The sequence below is a fragment of the Petaurus breviceps genome, unplaced genomic scaffold (assembly GCF_028583685.1).
Source record: "Petaurus breviceps papuanus isolate PSGF00001 unplaced genomic scaffold, PetGlider_PUasm1.0 126, whole genome shotgun sequence".
NCBI lineage: Eukaryota > Metazoa > Chordata > Mammalia > Diprotodontia > Petauridae > Petaurus > Petaurus breviceps.
The window spans coordinates 25923879-25946510 of NW_027185655.1; the positions used below are offsets into that span (position 1 = coordinate 25923879).

Sequence of the window (22632 nt, forward strand, 5' to 3'; positions counted from 1 at the left end):
GGATGGGCTTGTTGATGTGAAAAGAAAGTCCTGAACTGGGAGGAGCTAGTGATGTAGATTTGGAGAGACACTAGAGAGAGGCGGAAGATCTTTTTGGAAGCAGCACCTCGTGGAGAGAGAGAGACTAAGAGAATTGCTGGTGGCCACTTTGAATTGCCCTGGACTTTTGAGACCTGCCCCCTGAGCTGCCAAGGACTGAGGAGACATGGCTGTTTTGCTGGTACTTTGTCTGTCTGTTTTGATGTTGTTTTGCCAGATTTGTCCACTGGTGAAAGACAGTCCTTTTGTTGAAGAAGTCCTGGAACCTGGCTGTTCGCTAAGAAGCCCTGAGACTGTCCTGCAGACAGAGAGTGAATACTGTCCACTGGTGAGGGACAGTACTGTTGTTGCAGGAGTCTGGAGACTGTCCTGCAGACAGAATGAATACTGTCCACTGGTGAAGGACAGTGCTGTTGTTGCAGGGGTCTGGGAGCCTTTCTGTTGGTTCAGAAGCCCTGAAGAAGGATTTTCTTGTTGTATGTTTACAGAAATCCTGGGAGAGGGCTTTGCTAATGTGTTCAGGGGTTCTAGGACTGTTCTACAGACAGAGGATGAATTCATGAAGGGACTGGCAATGTATCTTATGGCCTTGCTAAGCCTTGTCTCCCCAGGAACTAAGATTGCTGAGAACTTGCCTCCTGTCAAGATGAAGAAAAGACCTCCATTTGGGTATTAAGTGCTGTGTTTAAACTTGATGTAACTCTGGGGTAGATTCAATTGTGATCCAGGGGTTGTAACTCTGGGGTAGATTCAATTGTGATCCAGGGGTGGGGAACTTTTGACCTTATGTTTGGAAACTAATCTCCATTTGAGAAGAGGGGCTTTGTGATGGACTAAATTAAGGTATAGCCTAGGGGTGGAGAAGTATTTAGAACAGAGACTTTGTAATTGATTGAATGATTGGAAGGTCCTGGGGTGGGGTAGTCCTTGGAGATTATTTAATCACGCTTAGTAAATGCTGTATTTTGAATGATGTCATGTTTTGATCTTCTCTGTTCTTGGTTTGTCACTGAATAAAATGGAGAGCACCTATGCTGGTATTCTGAACCTTGGGAAGTTGCCTTTCCTTGGCATGACATTACAGTCCTCTACTCTGAGCTGAGAGTTGCTCCAGGCCTATGTATTTCCCACACTCCCTCTAAGAAGACCATGATATCAGGAAGGTGATGCCATGACTTGCAAGTGAATTGGATTTAAGTGAGGCAGGACTGTGCAAGGTCTCTAGCCTTACTTTCTCCTCTGGAGCCCTCTGGGTCCAGTGGTAAGATACAGATCAAGAAGACTGGAGATGGCCCTGCGTCTCCCATGCATTTGCCTCTTTGCTCCATTCTCTAAATTTGTGGTCACTCCTCCCACATTGTTACATACAACAGTGAGTCTCAGGCCTGTGGGTAGAACTATGTTATTATTCTCTTTTCCTTCTGTTTTATTAAATGTTTCTGATTAAATTAATAGAGTTCATCTGAATGATTTATTAATTAGGAAGCACAGTGTTGGTAGCTCAGAAACTACCATGTATAATATGCATGTGTTTGGGGGAGAGAATGCATTTTCCCCACCAGGATTCTTCCTAATTCCCTAAAACCTTGATGAGTAAGTTCTAACAGCATGACCAAGTGAAGGCATTAAAGTCTGTTTTCTTTCTATTATTTCTTAGGTACAGGGAATTCCTAGGTAGGAAGTTCCCCATACCAATGTAGAAAGACAACTCTTTTCAATTTATAATCAGAGATCTGCCTGGCCACTTCGAGGTTAAGTGACTCACCCAGGATCACACAGTCAGTATATGTCAGAAGTAAGACCTGAAGCCAAGTCTTCTGAACTCCAGTGCTGACTTTCTTTTATACCATGCTGTGTCTCTGGTCCCTTATTCTTGCCCATGCACAACTTCTATTCATACTTTTTTCCAAGTAAAACTCTTAAATTGTAATGCAATGAAAATGATGATGATGCTGATGCTGATGATAACTGAGACAACTAGCATTTAGATCATGCTTTCAGGCAAATTGTGTGCTGGTAAATGTTTAACAACTGACTCCCTGGGGGGCAAATGTATGCATATCACTTTATAAAGTTTAGTCAATCTGCATTATTACCATTTTCTTCATCATTTTCTTAGTCCCAGAAAATCAACAAAACAGTAAGTTTTGTATTGTACCATTTGCCAATTTCTGAGGTGTAAATGCTGACACTGAAAATTTAACAATCATAAACACTGCTACAAATTGGATCTAATATTACTGAGGCAAATTTGCAAAGAGTTGCACACATGTGGTTTCATTTGGTCCTCACAACAACCCTGGGAGGGAGGTGCTATTGTTCTTCCCATTTCACAGATAAGGAAACTGAGGCTGAGAAAGGTTAAGTGACTTGCCCTAGGCAGCTAGTAATAAATGCCTGAGGTAGGATCTGAACTCAAGTTTTCCTGACTTCAAATTCAAAACTAGCTACCGTTGTCATCTTGCTGTCCAAAATTTTGTTATTTTTGCAGTCTCTTGCACCCTTCATTTGATTATGGATTTTTCTCCAAAAAACACAGTTTTCAAAGGCATTATAGTTCCTATTTTCTAGAATTCCTATGACATGGTCACTTATTGATTTTGAGGAGATTTTTTATAGATGGTATAAGATACTAGTCTAAATATAATTTTTGTCTATCTGCTTTCCAGGTTCCCAACAGTTCTTGTCAAAAAGGGAAACCTTCTCCCAGTAGCTCATGTTCTTGGGATTACTTATCATTAGGCCACTGTGTTCTATTATTTCTGGCTCTTGCTTTCCTACTCTAATCTATTTGTCTACTTCTCTATTTTTAATATATTTTATAATATAGTTTGAGATCTATGTACTTCACTGGAATTTTTTTTCACTACTCTTTTGATTCATGCCCTTTGTCCCTCCAAGTGAATTTTATTATTATTTTTATCTAGATCAATAAAGTAACCCTGTGGTTACTTGATGGGCATAATATTAAGTCTGCAAAATAAATTAGGGTTTTTAAAATGATGACTTTTGTTATACTGATGTGGCCTAATACGGTGAATCATGAGCAGTGAATATGTCTCCAATATTTCTTTCAAGAGAGTTTGCAGTTTATACTTATAGGCCCTGAAGGTATTCAGGGTGGGGAATCTGTGGCCTCAAGGTCACATGTGGCCTTCTAGGTCCTTGGGGGTGGCCTTTTGACTGAGTCCAAGTTTTACAGAACAAATCCTTTTCTTAAGGGGATTTGTTCTGTGAAGTTTGGGTTCAGTAAAAGGGCCACACTTAAGGACCCAGAAGGCCACATGTTCCCCACCCCTGGACAGATAAACTACAAGATATTTTTTACTTGTTTGTTGTTATTTTAAGTGGAATGTCTCCTTCTGGTTTTTCCTGCTGTTTATTGTTAATAATATGCAAAAAAGACTGATTAATTTTGTGGTCTGATACTTTATTGAAGGTACAATTTGTTTTGTTTAATCTCTACAAATTGAAAAGGAAACCATTATCTCATGTACAGAAATCATTCTTTGTCCATACTTAATTCTCCAAGGTCTCTTTCTTTTTATTACTATAGTTAACATCTCTAGCACTTTATCAAATAATGCTGAAAAAACAGATATTCACACTTTGCCCTTGACCTTATAGAAAAAGCTCCTAATATTTATGTCCCAAATAATGTCAGCTGTTGATTTTAGACATATTGCTTATTGTATGAAAGATTACTTTATCCTAATACTCTTTGGCCTACAGTACATAAGTTAGTACTACATTTTGTCAAAGGCTTTTTTCTGTGAAAGTTGATATAATCATGTGATTTTGATTAACATGATTTATTGAATTTATAGCTTTACTATGGCTTCATGTCTCTAGACTTCACTTTCCTTATGAAAAGGCTGAACTAGGCAATCTTTATGATTCTTTCCAGCTCTAAGTCCATGCTCTCTCCTATTCTCCAAGCCCAAGTTTGGGGCGTCTTCTTTTTTTTTTCTCATAATCATCCCTATTTAATTTTAGTTCTGCCTAATATTGATCTCCTGACTCAACCTGCCTTCTCAAACTCTCTTCCTCATCTCAGTTTCTGCCAATCACATTGTATTTCTTCATCAATAGTCTACAGTTTGATTTTCATTTTTTAAAAAATTCTCGATTTGCCAAATGTAGATAAGAGTGAAGTTCGTGAAATTCCCCACTTTCTAAACCTGACCTACCAATACTTCTGGAATCCTTATGATTGTTATGTCATTTCTACATCTGGCCATTTCTCTGTGCTGCATTCCAAGTCAGCGGTTTTTGATTAGCACTATCTCATATGTTCGAATATCACCAACTTTTGACTTTGCCCTAGTATTTCTTCTTGCATCACTGAGTTCTTTAATTGTTTCCTCCATTTCTTTTCCTCTGAAATGTATAATGATGCTGAGGTTTCCCACTCCCTGCCTCCCCTTACTTGTCTACTTCCCTCCCTATTTTTTAATCTTAGTTCTCTTATAAAGTTTTATAATATCTCTCAAGGTTCTTACAGCCATTCCATGATGTTTGCTGGTATTTCATTTATAGTTGTTAACAGAATTATTCACTCCTTCTGGAGTTTTATTCTTACCCCAGAACATTTCTTTGTAAAAATTTTCCTTTGCTGTTATTTCTTCAGTCTTTCTGGTTCTCTACCAATATCCCATGTAGTTTTTAACTTCTGAATTTCTCTCTTTTGAAGGACTGAGAAGCCTAAATATACTAGAAATGATTGGTGATTGGCCACTGCTCTATAATTAGTTTCTAACCTTTATTTACTTGCCAGTGCTAGGCTGCGATTTGGGGTAAAAGATGGTATCCCTGCAAGGATGTAAAATAATCTTTGAGATGGTGGTGAAGACTTTTGGTGGCTGCACCCCCTCCCTGACACTTGTTTCAAATTTTCTTTGAATCTGTAGCTATTGCCCTACTGACCCACTGAGAGGACCCCAGTGCAAGACGGGGGTACAAGCAAAGTATAGTGACAGTGTGAACAACTCTTAGGTCACAGAGAGGGCCCTTGGTAACTGTCTATACCACATACTGTTAATTTCTCACTTCGGTTTAGCAACTTCTATAACTTCTGTTTTACAGAGCTTAAATCACTGGACCCAGGTGTGATATAGGTTTTGTCACTAAGAAAAAAAATTACAGCAAGTATTAACTTTAAAAATTTACTATCAAAATCTTTTCTTTTGATTGTTGATCTTTCACTTAATTTTGCAAATTCTTTATTGTTTTTGAGCATGGCTTGAAGATCTATTCATTGTTTTGTCTTGTAGAAACCGTTTCCTTTACAAAAGCAGCATCAACAGAAATCAGAAGTACCCTTTCTCTCATTTTTCAGCATTAAAATGGGATATTTTAAATAACTGCAAAAATATAACAAGCAGATGAAATCATTTATCCTATTAGAAACAACTCTGGAGTCAAGAGAGCTGAGTTTAGCTGGAACTTTTATTTTGCTGGAGGTCCCCCCCACCACACAAACCTCACTGTCAGTCAAATGTCTGTACATTAGCAAATAAGAAAAACTGGATATATTTATTTCATATCTTTCTCCAAAGGCGAGAAAACAGTATTACAACAATTATGACTCAGTTCCTCTAATCATTTCCCATGAGCTACTCCTTCACTCCACTTCAGCCACACATAAACGGTCATACTCTAGATCACCCACAAACGTGCCAGTACTGTGGTTCAAGAATTCTGAAATTTTATCTAATCACAATCTACTGGCTTTTCACCTCTCCCTCGCCTTACAAAACCCTATTCTTTATCCATATCTTTTTTTTTTAAAGCAATTGGGGTTAAGTAACTTGCTCAAGGTTACACGGCCAGGTGTTTCTGGGTGGGTGCTAAGTGTCTGAGCCTGGATTTGATCCCCAGGTCATCCAGACACTGGAGCCGGTGCTCTTACTCTCTGTGCTACCTGGCCGCCCCTAAGCATTTGGGGTTAAGTAACTTGCTCAAGGTTACACGGCCAGTTATTTCTGGGTGGGTGCTAAGTGTCTGAGCCTGGATTCGATCTCCAAGTCATCCGGACACTGAGGCCGGTGCTCTTACTTGCTGAGCCACCTGGCCACCCCTTATCCATATCTTGATGCCTAATCTCTTTATCTTTCAATTTTCTCCCAGGCCGTCTCTGCTTCACTAACTACTCTGTAATCTTTTCCCCATATTGATCCCTTGGTGAACCAACTCAACTCTGCACTGTTCTCTCTTGAATTCCTAGTCCCCTTATCATTTTGCCAAATCCTTGGATCACTCCCACTACTGGCCACCTTCCCTCCTGCACATGTGCTTCTGAATGAAGATGGAGAAAACCAGGGAACCATTCTGAGTCCCCTACAACTTTTTTGAGAGTCCTTAACTGGACCCTCATTGGTCCTAGGCCATGCTGTGATGCCTCTGATCAATTCACTACTGCACTCTCTACAGGTGTTCTTTCCTTAGACCTCCCGTGCCCTCTCTTCCTCTCTCTTAGCTGAGATCCTTACCTTGCATTTAACAGAAAAAACTGAGGCTATTTATTGTGAGCTCCCTCTTTTTTCCTCTTCAACCCTTCTCCCTTCTTCACCTCTATCTCACATGATGAAATAACCACTCCTTACTGAGGCTAACCCCTCTGCTTGTTAATTAATCCCATTCCAAACCTATCTCCTCCAACAGACTGTTCCTTCCTCCACTTGTTAAATTCATGGGAGCTGATAGGCCGCTCTTTCACTTAATTTTAATCTCTCTCTGTCTACTGGCTTATTCTTTAACTTTTCACAAACATGCCCGTGTCTTCCTTATCCTAACAAAGCCCTCACTTGATCCTTCTATCCACACTATAATCCTTCTGCCTGTTGTAACTAAACTCCTTGAAAAGACCATCTTACAATAGGTGTCTTTGCTTTCTCTCCTCCAACTCTTTTTTTTTTTTGGAAGGCAATTAGGGTTACATGACTTGCCCAAGGTCACACGGCTAGTAAGTATTAAGTGTCTGAGGCTGGATTTGAACTCGGGCCCTCCTGACTCCAGTACTCTATCCAACTCTCTATGATCTGCCCTCTCAAAATTACTAATGATCTTTTAGCTGCCAGATGCAATGGCCTTTTCTCTATCCACATTCTCCTTGACCTCTCTGTAGCCTTTGATTTCCCTGATCACTCTCTCCCCTCCTCTATACTCTCTTGTTTCAGGTTTTTTGGACACCACTCTCTCCTGGTTCTCTTCCTATCAGTCTGATCCTCTTCCAGATCACACCCTTTAACCACAGGTATCCTGGGTCCTCTTTTTTTTCCTTCCTCTATAAACTTCACTTGATGATCTCATCATCTCCCATGATTTGAGACTAATCCTATAAAGAACAGCCTGTTCATATCCTTTGAACATTTATCAATTGAGAATGGTTCTTATTTTTATAAATTTGGCTCAATTTCTTATATATTTAAAAATTGTTGAGCTCAGATTGCAGACAAACATATTTTTTCTTCTTCCTTTATTTTTCTTGCTTTTTCCCCTAGAACATGGCTATTATGGAAATATGTTGAGCATGATTTCATATTTGTAACGGGCTCTGTATTTCCCAATGGCTGGAGGAAGGGCTTGAAGAAGGGAGTAAATTTGGAACTCAACATAAAAACAAAATTAAAAAGAAAGTAAAAATAAAACAAAAAATGACTGGCATTAAAAAGAAGATACCAATAAAATGTTTTCGGGTTTCTTGCACTCCTAGAATGAAGAAACCACAGTATACATTGAGAACAATGTCCAAGATTATACATGTTCAATATAAAGTCAGAAACAATTATCACATTGCCTGACATGAGAGCCTAGTGCTCTGGACCTGCGTAAAGGCTGCTGCTCCCTTAGTGGGTTATATGTCCCCGTGGGCACATTTACTAATAATTAAAAAGTCCACTCACTACTTGACAACAGCAGGGATTTTAAGTGAGAGTTGGGTTAACCAGGAGTTCTGTGTACATACCACTAAAGAAAACATCAAATTGGTATTATTCTAAGATGTTCTAACACCTGCTACTCAGAACACCAGAAGGAAAATTTTCAGCACAGCTAAAGCACAATAATAACTGTGAAGAAAAACAGAGTGAAGCTTTTCTCGTGATGTGAACAGCTCCATGAAATCAGTGAGAAGGTTTTCGGGGGATAATTTGAACATTTGCCAGTACAGAATAATTCCATGACTTTAGAATCAGAATGGACAAGTTCTTGCTCACATTTTATTGCAAGAAAGGTTTTTTATTTGTTTGTTTGTTTGCTTATTTCATATCTTTCTGTTTCTGTCCAGGACAAGAGATTTTCTTTAAGGAAAGAATATAAAGAAATTTATAGTCAAAGGAGAGGAAAAAATATGGAAGAGAAATGGAATCATCTTTAAGGACTTAAACAAGATATTCCTCTCAATCACATGAGTACAACTATATGAACATAGGCCTTATTTTAACAAGTAAACTAATAGAATGCTAGCAAAACCTTTCTTTTCCTGACTCAGAAGAAAACTTTTTTATTGTTATATAAAACATATATATATATAAATAATATATATATAAAACTTTTTATGTTGATTTTTCCCTTATATGACAACATGTAATACAAATGGTTCATGAATAACTAACAATTAAAAGAGAGTCCATGACATAGCCACAAATCTCATATTTGATAGCTATTAAGACCTAGGAAAATATTTTAACATTTCATGAAACTGCTGCTGGCATATTTGAGGGAAGCAAATTCACTCACCTGAAAGATTTTTATACAAATATTATTATGTATGAAATAGGAGGTACATCAGAGACACAGGAAATTTTTACCTATTTGTCAAGCGTATCATAAGATGTAATCCCCTTCTTATTGTATAACTTGACAGCAGAAATAAAACCTAAGGGGAGAAATACCTGAACGATTCCTGGTTTTTATGGATGGCTCGCTGCAGCTTTCCTAGACACAATACAACCTGCTAGAATTTTTGCTTTGTTGTGGATGTTACTGGAGAATCCACGTGTCAGGGCCCTGTGGGGAAGAAGGCTGGTGGCTGAGCAAAGGTTAAGTTAACCTTTCAGTCAAAGGCTGAGTAAAGAGAAAGTATCATCTCAGATGTTCTTTCCTTACTGCTCATAGCCTGAATCGAGATAGTACTCTACATCTCTCCTTGAATCCTTTGCCCTCTCTCTCTTCAAATCCCCCTGTCTCATCGCCCCCTCCACCTACTACCAGAAGTCAGCCTCTATTTCCTTTTTTTCTCAGATCCTGACCATGTTTTATTTCTTCTCTCCTCAGATCTGATTCTCCTTTTTCTCTCCTTTCCTCTGTTGAGGATATATATATATATATATATAGTTTTTCCTCCTCAGATACAGATTTCTTCTCACATACTATGAATGCTCTCAGATTATCTTAGCCTGGTAATCAATCTGTCCTTAATTTCTGGCTGCACTCTCTACCTAGCTGTTCTGTGTTCTTGGGCAATGATCTCAATGAAATCATCCACAGCTATTCAGAAGAAAGGCCAGAACTCCTTCTCCAGACTGCACACACATCAGAAAATGTAAACAAGTTTGTGTTAATAGAATCTGCTTTTTTTTTTGGAGGTAGGGCAATTGAGGTTAAGTGACTTGCTCAAGGTGTCATACAGCTAGTTTTTTGTGTTGTATCTGAGGCCAGATTTGAACTCCGGTACTTCTGACTCCAGGGCCGGTGCTCTATTGACTGTGCCACCTAGCCACCCCAATAAAATCCTCTTTAGGGAAAAAAAAATGAAATACGCAAAATTTGTCTTTTGTTCTCCCTATTGTCCACAACCATATCTTATTCTTATACTTCATATTTTATATCCTATTTTTGGAGAAAAATCCTATAAAAAGCTTCTGCTAAGCTATTATTTTCAAAATGGAAAATATTTCACAAAGATTCAAAAAACTGCCTTCTCAGACACAAAATAGGGGAGGGAGATGACTGAATTGAATTGAATTAAGTGTATAATAGTTACAGATCATGATAAATAAGGTTCATACTCTTCTACTCCAAATGCACTGGAAGCATCTGTAATGGGAATGTAAATTTGAAGATCTTCCCTGGCCCTAGGCTAAGGTGCACCTGGAGCCTGGGGTGGGAGGCTTGTTTTTCAGTAGATACTTCTTGATTGGCCAGTGAGTCAATAAGGTTGTTACATTCTCTGAGCCAGGAGAAGGCTATATAAGCCCTGATGTGTAGCTTTGTTTTGGGGCTCACTTTGAGAAGTGTTGTGTGATTTGATCAGATGAAACTCTGGGAAGCCGTTGTCCAGAGCCCCCTGGCTTTGAAACCCAGATGTTGTTTGGTATGGATGTAATGGTTGGACAGTTTGGAAATCTGTCTACTTGATCTGTTTCTGTCTTGATAATTTTGTCTGTATACTCTGAAGTTCAGGGTGCTGACCTCTTTCCCCTGAACGAGGTAAACGATACATGTTTGACTGATTAAAGTAAGCTTGTTAATCCATTTTGAGTTGCTTTCCTTTATCAAAGCAGATCTAAGAACATGTGGTGGCAGCAACCCTGGGGACGCTGGGGTGCTTGCTGCTACAGCGTCCTAAAAACTTGAAGGTACTAGGAGATCATCAACTATTAATATCAGCTTGTTAGTCTTTCACAGTCATGGGAGATCATCTTTTCTCATTCCCGTTCCTCAGTGCTGTTACTTGCCCCCATGAGGACATCCTGATTTTCCCATCTTCTTAATCTCGAACTCTGCTTAATGCTGACCCTCCACCTCCTCCTTGCTTCTACTTGAAAGCAGCTGAATGCTACTGGAGAAGACAAATCACTTTTGCTTATATGCCCATGATAAATTTATATTATCTCACGTAAGTCTCCTTAGCTGGCTAATTATACCTTCTTTTGCCTGTAAATGTGGCTGTCCTCCAAGATAGTCCTTTATTCTCTTTACAATCTGTCCTGTGGCAATGTCATCTATCCAGGTAACTGAAACCCATCCTTGGCTTTCTCTCCAAAGCTCTAGTCCTGCATTTCTAACTTCTTACTAGATATTTCTTCACCAGAATCTCCAAGTCAACATGTCCAAAACTGAACTAATCATCTTTCCTTCAACACCTGACACCCCCTCCTTCTTTAATTCTGTTTATCTTTATTTATGACAACATCATCTGAGTCATATAAGCCAGAAACTGCAGTTATCTTTGATGTTGACCTTTATTTCATATTCCTGATTCCACACAGTTGCTAAGTCCTGTTTGACAACATTTCACACATTTGTACTGACCTTTCCATTCTCACTTCAAAGAGGTCACTTCATGCCTTTATGCTCTTACCTTGAAGTTTTCCTTTCTCTGTTCTATTCTCTTTCTCCTCTTATAATTTAACTTCTCTACTCAACAACCTTCAGTAATTCCAAAGAGCCCATTAAATAATAACAGAATTCCTTATCCTATACTCAACCTGACTCCAAGTGACCTAGACAAATTGGATATACTTATTATAACCTGTTTATGTCCTGCATTTGCTTATGCTGTATTGGTTGGAAAAGGATCTTGCCATCTTCCCAATCTACTGAAAACCCTTCTTTCAAGGCCCAATTCAGGTAGTATGTTTTACTTGTCATGTAGCGTAAGTATTTATGAATATCAGTCTATTATCAGACTATAAGCTCCTTGAGGGTAAGGTTTATCTCTTACTTTCATTTTATCTAACACTATCTCCAAGATGTTGGGGCAGCAAGGTGGCATAGTGGATAGAGTACCAGACCTGGAGTCAGGAAGTCTCATCTTCCTGAATTCAAATATGGCCAGACACTTACCAGCTGTGTGACCCTGGGCAAGTCACTTAACCCTGTTTACTTCAGTTTCCTCATCTTTGAAATGAGCTAGAGAAGGAAATGGCAAACTATTCCAGTATCTTTGCCAAGAAAACACAAAATAGGGTCATGAAGAATTAGACACAACTGAAACTAAATGACAAGAACAAATCTCCAAGGTGTTCAGCACAACATAATGTTTTCACCCTGATTTTAATGTGGTGTTCTGAAGATAATGCTGCCATTTTTTATTAATGGTCATCATTTCAAGTGAGGTAGGGGACTAGTTTGTAGTAGATGAGTCCTAGGCAGAGATGCCTCTCAAATTATATCATGGAGGGGCAGCTAGGTGGCACAGTAAACAGAGCACTGGCCCTGGAGTCAGGAGGACCTAAGTTCAAATCTGGCCTCAGTCACTTAACACAAAAGCTAGCCATGTGACCTTGAGCAAGTCATTTAACCCCAATTGCCCCTCCAAAAAGGCAAAAAAAAAAATTATCATGGAGGTGGCTGCTGACTGTAGGTGTTTCTGAGATTTTTTTTTAATGCCAAAGGTTTAAACAAGGCCTTTGTCTAAACAGATGAAGCTTTTGAATACTTTCACAACAATGCTATAAAAATCAAGATGAGTTGGCACTTGAATTTCACTCATATGAAGTGGTCAAAGAACACACACATACACACCCACACCCACACACAGTTGGGTAAAGAGATATATTTTATCCAAGAGAGGAGTGGGGGAAAGGAGAGAAAAGAGGAGAATTAAAGAGAGGGCAGGTCATGGAAGGGATTAGTCTTAAGCAAAACAAACTCTAAGGATGTCAAAAATATATTTACAACTGTTTCTGCAGTGGCAAAAAATTGAAAAACGAGGGAGTGTCCAACAACTAAACAGGCTATGGTATATAAATGTGATTGAATATTATTGTTCTGTAGGAAGTGATGAAAGAGGTGGTTTTAGAGAAACCTGGTAAGACTTGTATGAACTAACAGACTGAAGTCAGCAGAACCAGGAAAATAACTTATATAGTAACAACAATACTGTAAAGACAACTTTGAAAGACTGAGTAATTCTGGTCATGGTAACAGAAACCAATGAGCTACCTACCTCTTGAAAGAGGGAAGGACTCACAGGTTTTGTTTTTCTTTCTCAATGATGGTACGAAGAGAGGGCGGGAAGGTGGACTTTTAATAGTTAAAAAAACAAATATTAAAAATATTTGGGGGCTGGGAAATCCTTTTATGGGGAAAGTTAATACAGAATAATATTAAGTCACTCATTTAAATACTAAATGCACCTATAAAAATATCAGTGCACTTTCGACCATGCTAGATACAGTCAGTGTTCAGTAAATACTTGCTGAATTGAATTCAATAGTTTCTTTGAATAATGGTTTCATTACTTAGCATTTTTATTCGTCTGCTTTTTATGTATCCATTTTCTATTAAGTCATTTATTCTTTGAACAAGCTCGGTTTTTATTTATTTTTCCAAAAAGGTGTAGATGATTTATATATTAGCCTTCTTAATGGTTACTATGGCTATGTTAAATTGTTCCTTGTGGGCAAAAGCTGCAAATCATACTTAGAAAACACAAAGAGGGGCGGCTAGATGGTGCAGTGAGAGTACCGGCCCTGGAGTCGGGAGGACCCGGGATTGGTTCCACCCTCAGATTCTTAACACCCACACAAAAAAAGTGGTCGTGTAACCTTAGGCAAGTTACTTAACGCCAATTGCTTTTAAAAAAAATTTACAAAGAATGTCATATCCCTCTTTGGGTAATATGTTGAATGATAAGACTAAACAAAGCTGGAAGGAAATAGAGATTTTCTAGAAGAGCCCATCCCGTTGTACAGCTGAGAAAAATGAGAAGTTAAGTAACTTGCCTAAGGTCACAGCTCTATTAAATATTTTTCTTTTACTGTGAACCATATGACCAGTGCATATTTGCTTGAGAACCTATGTTACAAATATAATTATGGCAGCCTATTTCTCCCCTGCCCAGCACAAAATGACTTCTTATCCATATTCTAGTAGAGAGAGTAAATAAAATCAAGCATCATTACTATAATCATAATCTCAAAAAATGCTAAATTTGGGACATTTCGTACTGGATGGGGGAGGAAAAGTTAAGTATATCTTTGTAATGTCTACAAAAAAGGAAACTTGTTAAAACAAATCCACAGTATAAACAAGGACCCAAGTTTAGTCAACTACTCTCTAATGAGTTACTGTATGTATTTGGCACTAACAAATATACTTCATTAGTAAATTCTTCAGGACCACAAGAGCACATACATCCACACCCCACACCCACTTTGACAGCAGAATAAAGCTTTTTGATGTCTATCGTTACAATAATAATTCACAATAATTTCAAAGCATCACAAAATTTCATAATTGGAAGGGATCTCAAAAGCCATACCCCTGAAGAAGGATCCCCACTATAACATACCCACCAAGACACAGACCAGTCTTGGCAACAAACTGCCATTTCGGGGAATTCCCTACCTTCAGAGACAGGCAGCTCCAGCCTAAATCTATCTTTCCATCATTACCAATCCTGCCTTCTGGGACTAAAACAGAACAAATCCACATGGATAGCCTTTCGAGAGCTTAAAAGCAGTTACTATATCCCCCTCCTGTGGCATGTCTGAGTAGGGATGGAAAAGTTGGTAAAAGCCACTGTGGTAAATGAGATACTGAATCTACTAGGGAGATGTTAAAAGACTGCCTTGCTGTAGTGAGGGCCCAATTGCTATTATATAATACACACTATTTACTGGGATAAAGATGTACAAATAGGAAACATCTAATGGGCTTAATTCTAGCACTTTGAATACAAAGTGAAATGTTGACTAGCACACAAACAGGGACAAATTACAACACAAAGGAATGAGCTAGCTTTGAATTTATGATCCTATATGCAGCAATATTTGTTTGGTATGATCCAATATGCAGCAAATGTTCCCAATATTTGTTTCTAAATTCAAGTTACCCAAGATAGTTTTGGAAAAGGTTTTTTAAAGTATTTAAATCAAATACTCCAACTTACATAGCACAAGGTGTTTTTTTAAGGGGAGGGGTAGTCTTTGTTTTCTGCATTTGTATCCCCAGTGCTTGGCATACAGTGAGTGCTTCATAAATGCTTTTTTCTTTCTTTCAAATAGTAGTTTCACCCACCTTCCCCTCCCACCTTGAACCAGGCAACCAGGAATTCGATCTTCAATGGGAGAAAATTAAAAAAGATTCCTTCTTTTTACCTGCTGGGTTCTGACGCTGCCAATTTGGAGACTTGATGATGTTTGTAGATCCTGAAGGTTTGAAAGCTGCTGCAGTGGTGAGGCTGGCCACTCCAGGTCTAGAAGTAACAGGACTTTCTGGGCCCTGGGGCACATTCCTTGCTGAGGCCACCGGAGAAGCTCCAGGTTGGGAGGAGTCCTGAATATTGCTAGGTAGAGACAGAAAGGAGTAAGTCATTTTTGGTGAGAATGCAGCCGTGAACATGAGACGAGAAAAGGCAAGAGAAGCTCAAATCTGTATAATGCTTTACAGGTTAATAATAATAGTAATAATAATAACAGCCATTCCTATGACATTTCAAGGTTTGCAATGCTCATGATCCTCTCATTTGCGGTTCACAATGGCTCAGAAAGGTAGGTACTCAAGGGGATTATCAACTGCATTTTACGGATGAGGAAACTGAGGCTTGTAAGTGAATATCTCACCCATGGACTAAGTCATTGTTTCTCGTTTTTCTCCTCTTCACTGTTCTTCCAATCCACCAAACAGTATATTTAACATTTTAAAAAAATTGTCCTCACAACATTCTGGAGAGGTGCTAATTTAAGAAAGATCATTATCTCTGATTTACAAATGAGGAAACTGAGTTTAAGTGACTTCCCTGTAGTTATATAGCGAATCCCAGCTGAAGCCAAGCCTCAAAGCTGCCTTCCTACTCTGAGGTCAATATTCTTCTGACTAGACCTCTCCATGCAATTTTATTGGGTTTTTTTTTTTTTGGCCTAACAAGCCCCAAAGACAAATCCTAACCATATAGTCTGAGGGAGGAACTGTCATTTGCTTTTAAAAGCCAACTGTGAACTATTTCACTCTTCCCTTACTCTGGAAACCCTTTAAATCTGGTCCAAACTAGGGGCTCCTATGTGGTTTGATATCAGCTTTGGCTTTATGAGAGTAAGCAAGCTCTTTCTGAGAGCAAGATCCTTTTAGATAGCAATGGCCCAGTAGCACAAGGTCAGCAAAAATTCCCCAAAAGAAATTCATGTTAAAAAATATTCTATATTACAGGCTACTTGAAATAATATAATTGAAAAAATTTTTTCAATTGGGAAAATTAAAAGTAACTGGTATGAGTGTACGTTCATTTTTTTTAAATTTCAGTTCTTTGAGGGGTACATACAATGTCATTCTGACAACTGAACAAAATAAAATTTTACTAAAAACTGCTATTCTTCAACATAAGCAATTACATGTTTTTAAAATTGTTTTTTTAAAGCACAAAAACTTTTTAGATTTTTTTCCCAGTTCCAAATTCTCTCTCTATCCTTTCCAATGAGAAAGCAAGAAAATCTATTACAAATATATATAGACCTGCAAAACAAATTTCCACATTAGCCATGTTCAAAAATGAAAGAAGGAAGGAAGGTAAGGAGGGAAGGAGGAAGGAAGGAAAGGAAAGAGAAACAAAATATGCTTTAGTTTAAACTCAGTCCATTAGTTCTCTCTGGAGGTGGATACCATTTTTTTTAAATATGGGTCCTTTGGAATTGTAGTGGGTCACTGTGCTGATCAGAGTTACTAAGTCTTTCACATCCTGACAATACTGATGTTACTGTGTAGCATGTTTTCTTGCTTCTGCAGACTTCACTTTGAATCAGTTCATATAAGTCCTCCCAGGTTTTTCTGAAACCACCCTCCTAGTCATTTCTTATAGTACAGTAGTATTCCATCACAATAACATACTACAACTTATTCAGCCATTCCTCAACTGATGGGCTTCCCCTCAGCAAGCAATTACATGTTAATTCCCATTTGCAAAAGTTCTAATATCTGGAATCAGACAAAGAAGCAGCAGTTGTGGTGGGATTCTTGATTAAATCAACTTGTCAGAAGATGGTCCAGTCAGCCCCTCTACGGGGAAGATCTTGTCCCTTTTTCTGATTAGTCCTAATGTTTGCTAGCATTCCCAGCAGTCAGTGATGACCAGGCAAAGCAGAAACCCCTCTTCTCCTTTCTCTTGGCATTTTGGAGGAAATTGCATTATCTCCTAGACTTTCTTTAGTGTGGCTGATTCCTAGTATGGCCAGATTTTTTGGATATGTAGTTCTACATCATTAAAAAAGACTTTGATAAAAATAAGAAGGTTCTCATTATTCAGAGCTGGGGCTCATTCTATTTCCCAAATTTGTTGTCTTTCTCAGTAATCCAGAAAGCTGGCAAGTCATCTCTGTCCATTCCGCTTTCTCAGAATAATGCAGGCTGCCTGAAGTTCTCTATTGTTCCCTTTTAGTCTCAGCACACAGACAAGTGTCTTGCACAAGCAGACCCTTCACCTTTGCTGCTGAATGGGACTGGTTGAGCTATTGTACATTTTTCTCCAAAATTCCATCTTCTTCCTTCCTGACATCCATTGCCAGCACCCTGGAATATGGCATTCCTCATGGGTTTCTCCTCAATAATCTCCTTGCCAAGAGTATCTTCCCTCTCCAAATCCAGCCAGTTGCACCACAGAAAGATTTAATTAGCTAACATCTATAACATAATACCCTAACCCTCAATTAAATAAACAATCATAATTCCAGTGGCCTCTCTTAAGTACAGCAGTACTTCCCAAATTATACAATGTTAAGGGGGGTTCTGTAATTAAGTTTCAATACAAGTAATATTTCCCTTCTTAAATATTAAATTTGAAATTATGCATTACCCCAAATGCTTAGAGGTGGCATTTTTCTTATGCAAAAATAAGTCTCAGGGTGGCTAGGTGGCACAGTGAAGAGAGCATCCACCCTGGAGTCAGGAGGACCTGAGTTCAAATCTGGCCTCAGACACTTAACACAAAACTAGCCTGTGACCTTGGGCAAGTCACTTAACCCCAATTGCCCTGCCTTCCCCCCTCAAAAAAGAAAAAAAAAAGTCTTAATTTCATAGAATCACATATTTTGAGCTAGAAGGGACTTTATATGCCATTTAGTTCATCTATTCTTATTTTACTAGGGAGGAAACAAGAAACCTAAAGGGATTAAGGGACTTGCCCAAGGTCATACAGGTAATAAATAAGTTGCAAAGATAGGATTTGAACTCAGGTCACCCTGAGCCAGACCAACTCCTGGCCTTATAAGCAGGGACTTCACTTTATATGTTAATTTCTCCTTAAATACCCATGCTTCTGAGTTTATCAAGTTTCTTATCTTTTTTTTTTGAGGCAATTATTGTTAAGTGACTTGCCCAGGGTCACAAAGCTAATGTCTGAACTTGGGTCCTCCGGACTCCAGGGTCAGTGCTCTGTCCACTGGGCCACCTAGTTACCTTAACTCCTTAACCTCCACTCCAAATCAATCCAAATGCAGGGATGGTCATGCTTCTTGACCACACTTTGATCATATCATCACCTACTTTATCTTCATAGGCTCCTTCCCTGCCAATGTCAAGTCCTCTACTCAAAAAGGTGTCCAGTCTATGTTGTTATCAAGAGTTCTTACCCACAGGAAATCACAGAACCTTGAAGTAAGCTATATCCAAAGGAACTGTTAAATAAATAAATGTGGACTCTGTTCACTCAGCTCTCCACTTCCCCCTTTCCCAGATAAAGGCTAAATAAGTATGACTCCCGGTTACATAGATACACCAAGGCTTTATGGTATTTTTAAAAAACCAAAATGACAAATATAAATGTGTGTGTACACGCACACACACACAGAGCAATCACAAAAGTGCCTTCTTAAGATGACCTGAGCTTAGGACTAAAAAAAAAAATTCAAAATAATCTTCAGCATTTGTGAAGGAAACAAAAGTTAACTTTCAATGTCAGCAACCTAATTTATCTTGAGTTTACATTCCAGCACTACATTTGTTTAGTTATTTCAGCAAATAAAGTTCAGCTGCCAAGAGGGGACATTTGGAAGTCACAAGCTGGCGAGCAGGGACTCAGTTTTTGAAACTGTGTAAGACTGCACGTTTCAAGGCCCACTGGCTGCACTGCTGCTCTATAATCAGGCTTGGCATTGCCAGCTTTGGTAGATCAGCTGTCAATCGGCAGTCTTACACATAAGGAAACTGCCCAGGTTTGAAGGGGAAGTTAGTATTGGTCAGAACTAGAACTCAGACCTTCTACATTGCCACCTCACAATACCCCGGAGGCCTCTGAAATGCATTACTTGTAAAACTTGGGATTATTCACAAAGTTACTCATAGTGGTTGTTTTTTGTTGTTGCTGTTGTTTTGGACTGGACTTGTGATTCCATTGAAATAGAGAACTCTGAAACCTAATCATACATGTATCTGCAGCTGTTTTGTAACTTAAGTCCTTAGCTTCAGGAGACTCTGGGAGGTTATGTGACATGACCGGAGTTGAACGGCCAGTATGTTTCAGAGGTGGGCCTTGAACCGAGGGCTTCCTGACCCCAAGGCTAGCTTTCTACTCATGACTTTGTGATGCTTCTCTATTTCATTTCCTTAATGGCATAGTAAAACATCATTCATTCTGGGAGCAAAAGTATAAACACTGTCATGTTTAAAAGTGAGGGCTTCCTCATCCTAATTTCTATAGCCTTTGAAAAAAACATCTCTGTGTGTGTATACATACACACACACACACACACACACACACACACACACACACATATAGCCAACACCTGGAGGCATTTAGACTATGTGAGCATTAGTCTTGCTCTCACCCCCAATCACACTGTCTCTAAAGTGAGTCCATCAAGAAAATCCACGGGAGAAATAAATCTTCGTAGGGGCTTGAACAGATCATGAAACCAAGATTTTCAATGTTACTCTGAGCTTTTCCAAATACCATCTCTTTCTGCCAACTATTTTCTTTCCTCCCTGACTCAATGAGAGGTAACTTGTCACAACAGATAGAAAACAAGACTGAGATCTGGACCAAAATCTCTCAAGTGGCTAATCAGAGCCTCTAACACCCCTCAAGTTCCCACTTCTCTACTCTGTCATCTCAATCCAACACCCCATCTCCTATTTTAACCTTAACACATCCTAGCTCTATATAGGCTCTCCCCAACCCCAATCATAGTTCCTTATTTCCCTATTATTATCCCCCACTACTGTGCTTATGGAAGTCTGTGCATAGTTAAAACTTATATATTTGCTGGAACTCTTCCTCTCAACACTGTCTACCTGCTTCCCTTAACTGAAACCTGGTTTTCCCCTGAGAATTGCACATTTATAACAGCCACTTCCAATGCTCACTACATTTTTTCCCAATCTCACATGTCCCCAAAGTTTCTATAGTCCTTATTTCCCTTGGCTACCTCCAGACCATACTTTCCCTAGCTACAACCCATCCTTTGAAGTCGATGCCATTATCCTATGCCAAACTCTCCCCATGCTCATTGCTATTTTTATTTAGCCTCTGGATGCCTTTTTCACCAACTATGGCAGAGAGCCTACAACCATCATTCTTAGAGTCTTCAATATCCACTTTTCTAATACACTGTCCTTACAACTCCTCATACTCAACTCTGATGACCATACAATCTTTCCTCATCTATGTTACTTAGAATCCTAACTCCTCAGCTTAAATGGCATTTCCTATATAAGGCATTTCTTGAACCCCATTGCTCAGGGGTCTATAAACTCTTAGAACACCCAGCCTAGTCTCTGGTACCCCTCTATCTTGCAAAGCAGACTTTGTATTCTTATTTTATGTATTTTATTTACAATTCGTTTTCTTCCTTCCCCCACCCTTGACCCCATCCATTGAGAAGACAAGAAATACAAAGCCCATTACAAAAATGAAGTCAGGCAAACCATAGTTTCACATTAGCCATACCTGAAAATAAAGGAGAGCGCAGGGGAAGGGAAAGGAGGGGAGTGGAGAGACAATTTGAGATGTTTCCTATACTCTTGAGTCAATCAGTTCTCTTTCTGGATGTGGATAGCACTTTTCATCATGAATCCTTTGGAACTGCAATGGGTGACTATGTTTATCAGAGTTATTAACACAGTTGATAATCCCTACAATATTTTTGTTACTATGTAGGTTATCCTGGTTCTGTTTACTTCATTTTGTATCAGTTCATACAAGTCTTCCCAGGTTTTCTTGAAACTATCCCCATCATCATTTCTTAGGATTTCATCATATTCATATAGCCTAACTTGTTCAGCCACTTCCCAACTGATAGGCATCCCTTTAGTTTCTAACTCTTTGCCACCACAAAAGACCTGCTATAAATATTTTTGTATATGGGTCCTTTTTCTCTTTCTTTGATCTCTTTGGGATATAGATCTAATAGCAGTTTTGCTGGCTCAAAGGATATACTAAAGGGGGCAGCTAGGTGGCACAGTGAATACAGTACCAGCCCTGGAGTCAGGAGGACCTGAGTTCAAATTTGACTTCAGACACGACACACTTACTAGCTGTGTGACCTTAGGCAAGTCACTTAACCCCAATTTTCTTGCCTTCTCCCCTCCAAAAGGATATACTAAATTTAACAGCCTTGGGGCATAGTTCCAAATTGCTTTCCAGAATGGATGGAATGGAGTTCACAACTCTATTGACAAGGCATTAGTGCACCTATTTTCCCTTATCCTCTCCAGCCTTTGCATGACTTTGTATTTACTTTGTATTTTATATGTGCTGATATGTAGATATGCTACTTGCCCTGATAGAATATAAGCTTCTTACGGGCCAGGACTATTTATTTCTTTATTATTATTATTATTTTTTAAGCAATTGGGGTTAAGTAACTTGCTCAAGGTTACATGGCCAGTTATTTCTGTGTGGGTGCTAAGTGTCTGAGCCTGGATTTGATCCCTAGGTCTTCCCGACACTGGGGCCAGTGCTCTTACTTGCTGAGCCACCTGGCCGCCCCTAAGCAATTGGGGTTAAGTAACTTGCTCAAGGTTACACGGCCAGTTATTTCTGGGTGTGGTGCTAAGTGTCTGAGCCTGGATTTGATCCCCAGGTCATCCCGACACTGGAGCCGGTGCTCTTACTCACTGAGCCACCTGGCTGCCCCTAAGCAATTGGGGTTAAGTAACTTGCTCAAGGTTACATGGCCAGTTATTTCTGGGTGGGTGCTAAGTGTCTGAACCTGGATTTGATCCAGGTCATCCCAACACTGGGGCCGGTGATCTTACTCGCTGAGCCACTTGGCCACCTCTAAGCAATTGGGGTTAAGTAACTTGCTCAAGGTTACATGGCCAGGTGTTTCTGGGTGGGTGCTAAGTGTCTGAGCCCAGATTCAATCCCCAGGTCATCCCGACACTGGCGCGGGTACTCTTACTCGCTGTGCTACCTGGCCGCCCCAGGACTATTTATTTTTTATATTTCATCTCAGTGCTTTGCACATAATAGGCACTGAATAATCACTGATTCTTGATTGATCCCTCTCCATTTCACTTTAGTCATAAACCACCCCCTTTGAAACTGTTCTACCTCCAAGATCCTAAACTCAGAAATTACCTCTTCTTACCATAAACTTCTGCTCTTCTACCTCTCCAAGTCCCTGGATCATTCCAAACCTGTTCCTTTTAACCTTTATATCACACCTATTCCTATTAACATGCATTATACGCTCATCAAACTATATTATCTCC

General features: G+C 39.2%; 1 protein-coding gene across 8 annotated transcripts in view; it reads right to left on the minus strand.

Annotated features, from left to right (window-relative positions):
- The window catches only part of PDLIM5 (PDZ and LIM domain 5), a 221990-nt gene that overhangs the window by 35248 nt on the left and 164110 nt on the right, over positions 1-22632 (minus strand). For all 8 annotated transcript variants that reach the window (XM_069094458.1, XM_069094503.1, XM_069094475.1 and 5 more), the window contains one exon: positions 15090-15277. In XM_069094458.1, coding sequence (XP_068950559.1) covers positions 15090-15277 — 188 coding nt within the window. The remainder of the gene's footprint in view (positions 1-15089; positions 15278-22632) is intronic.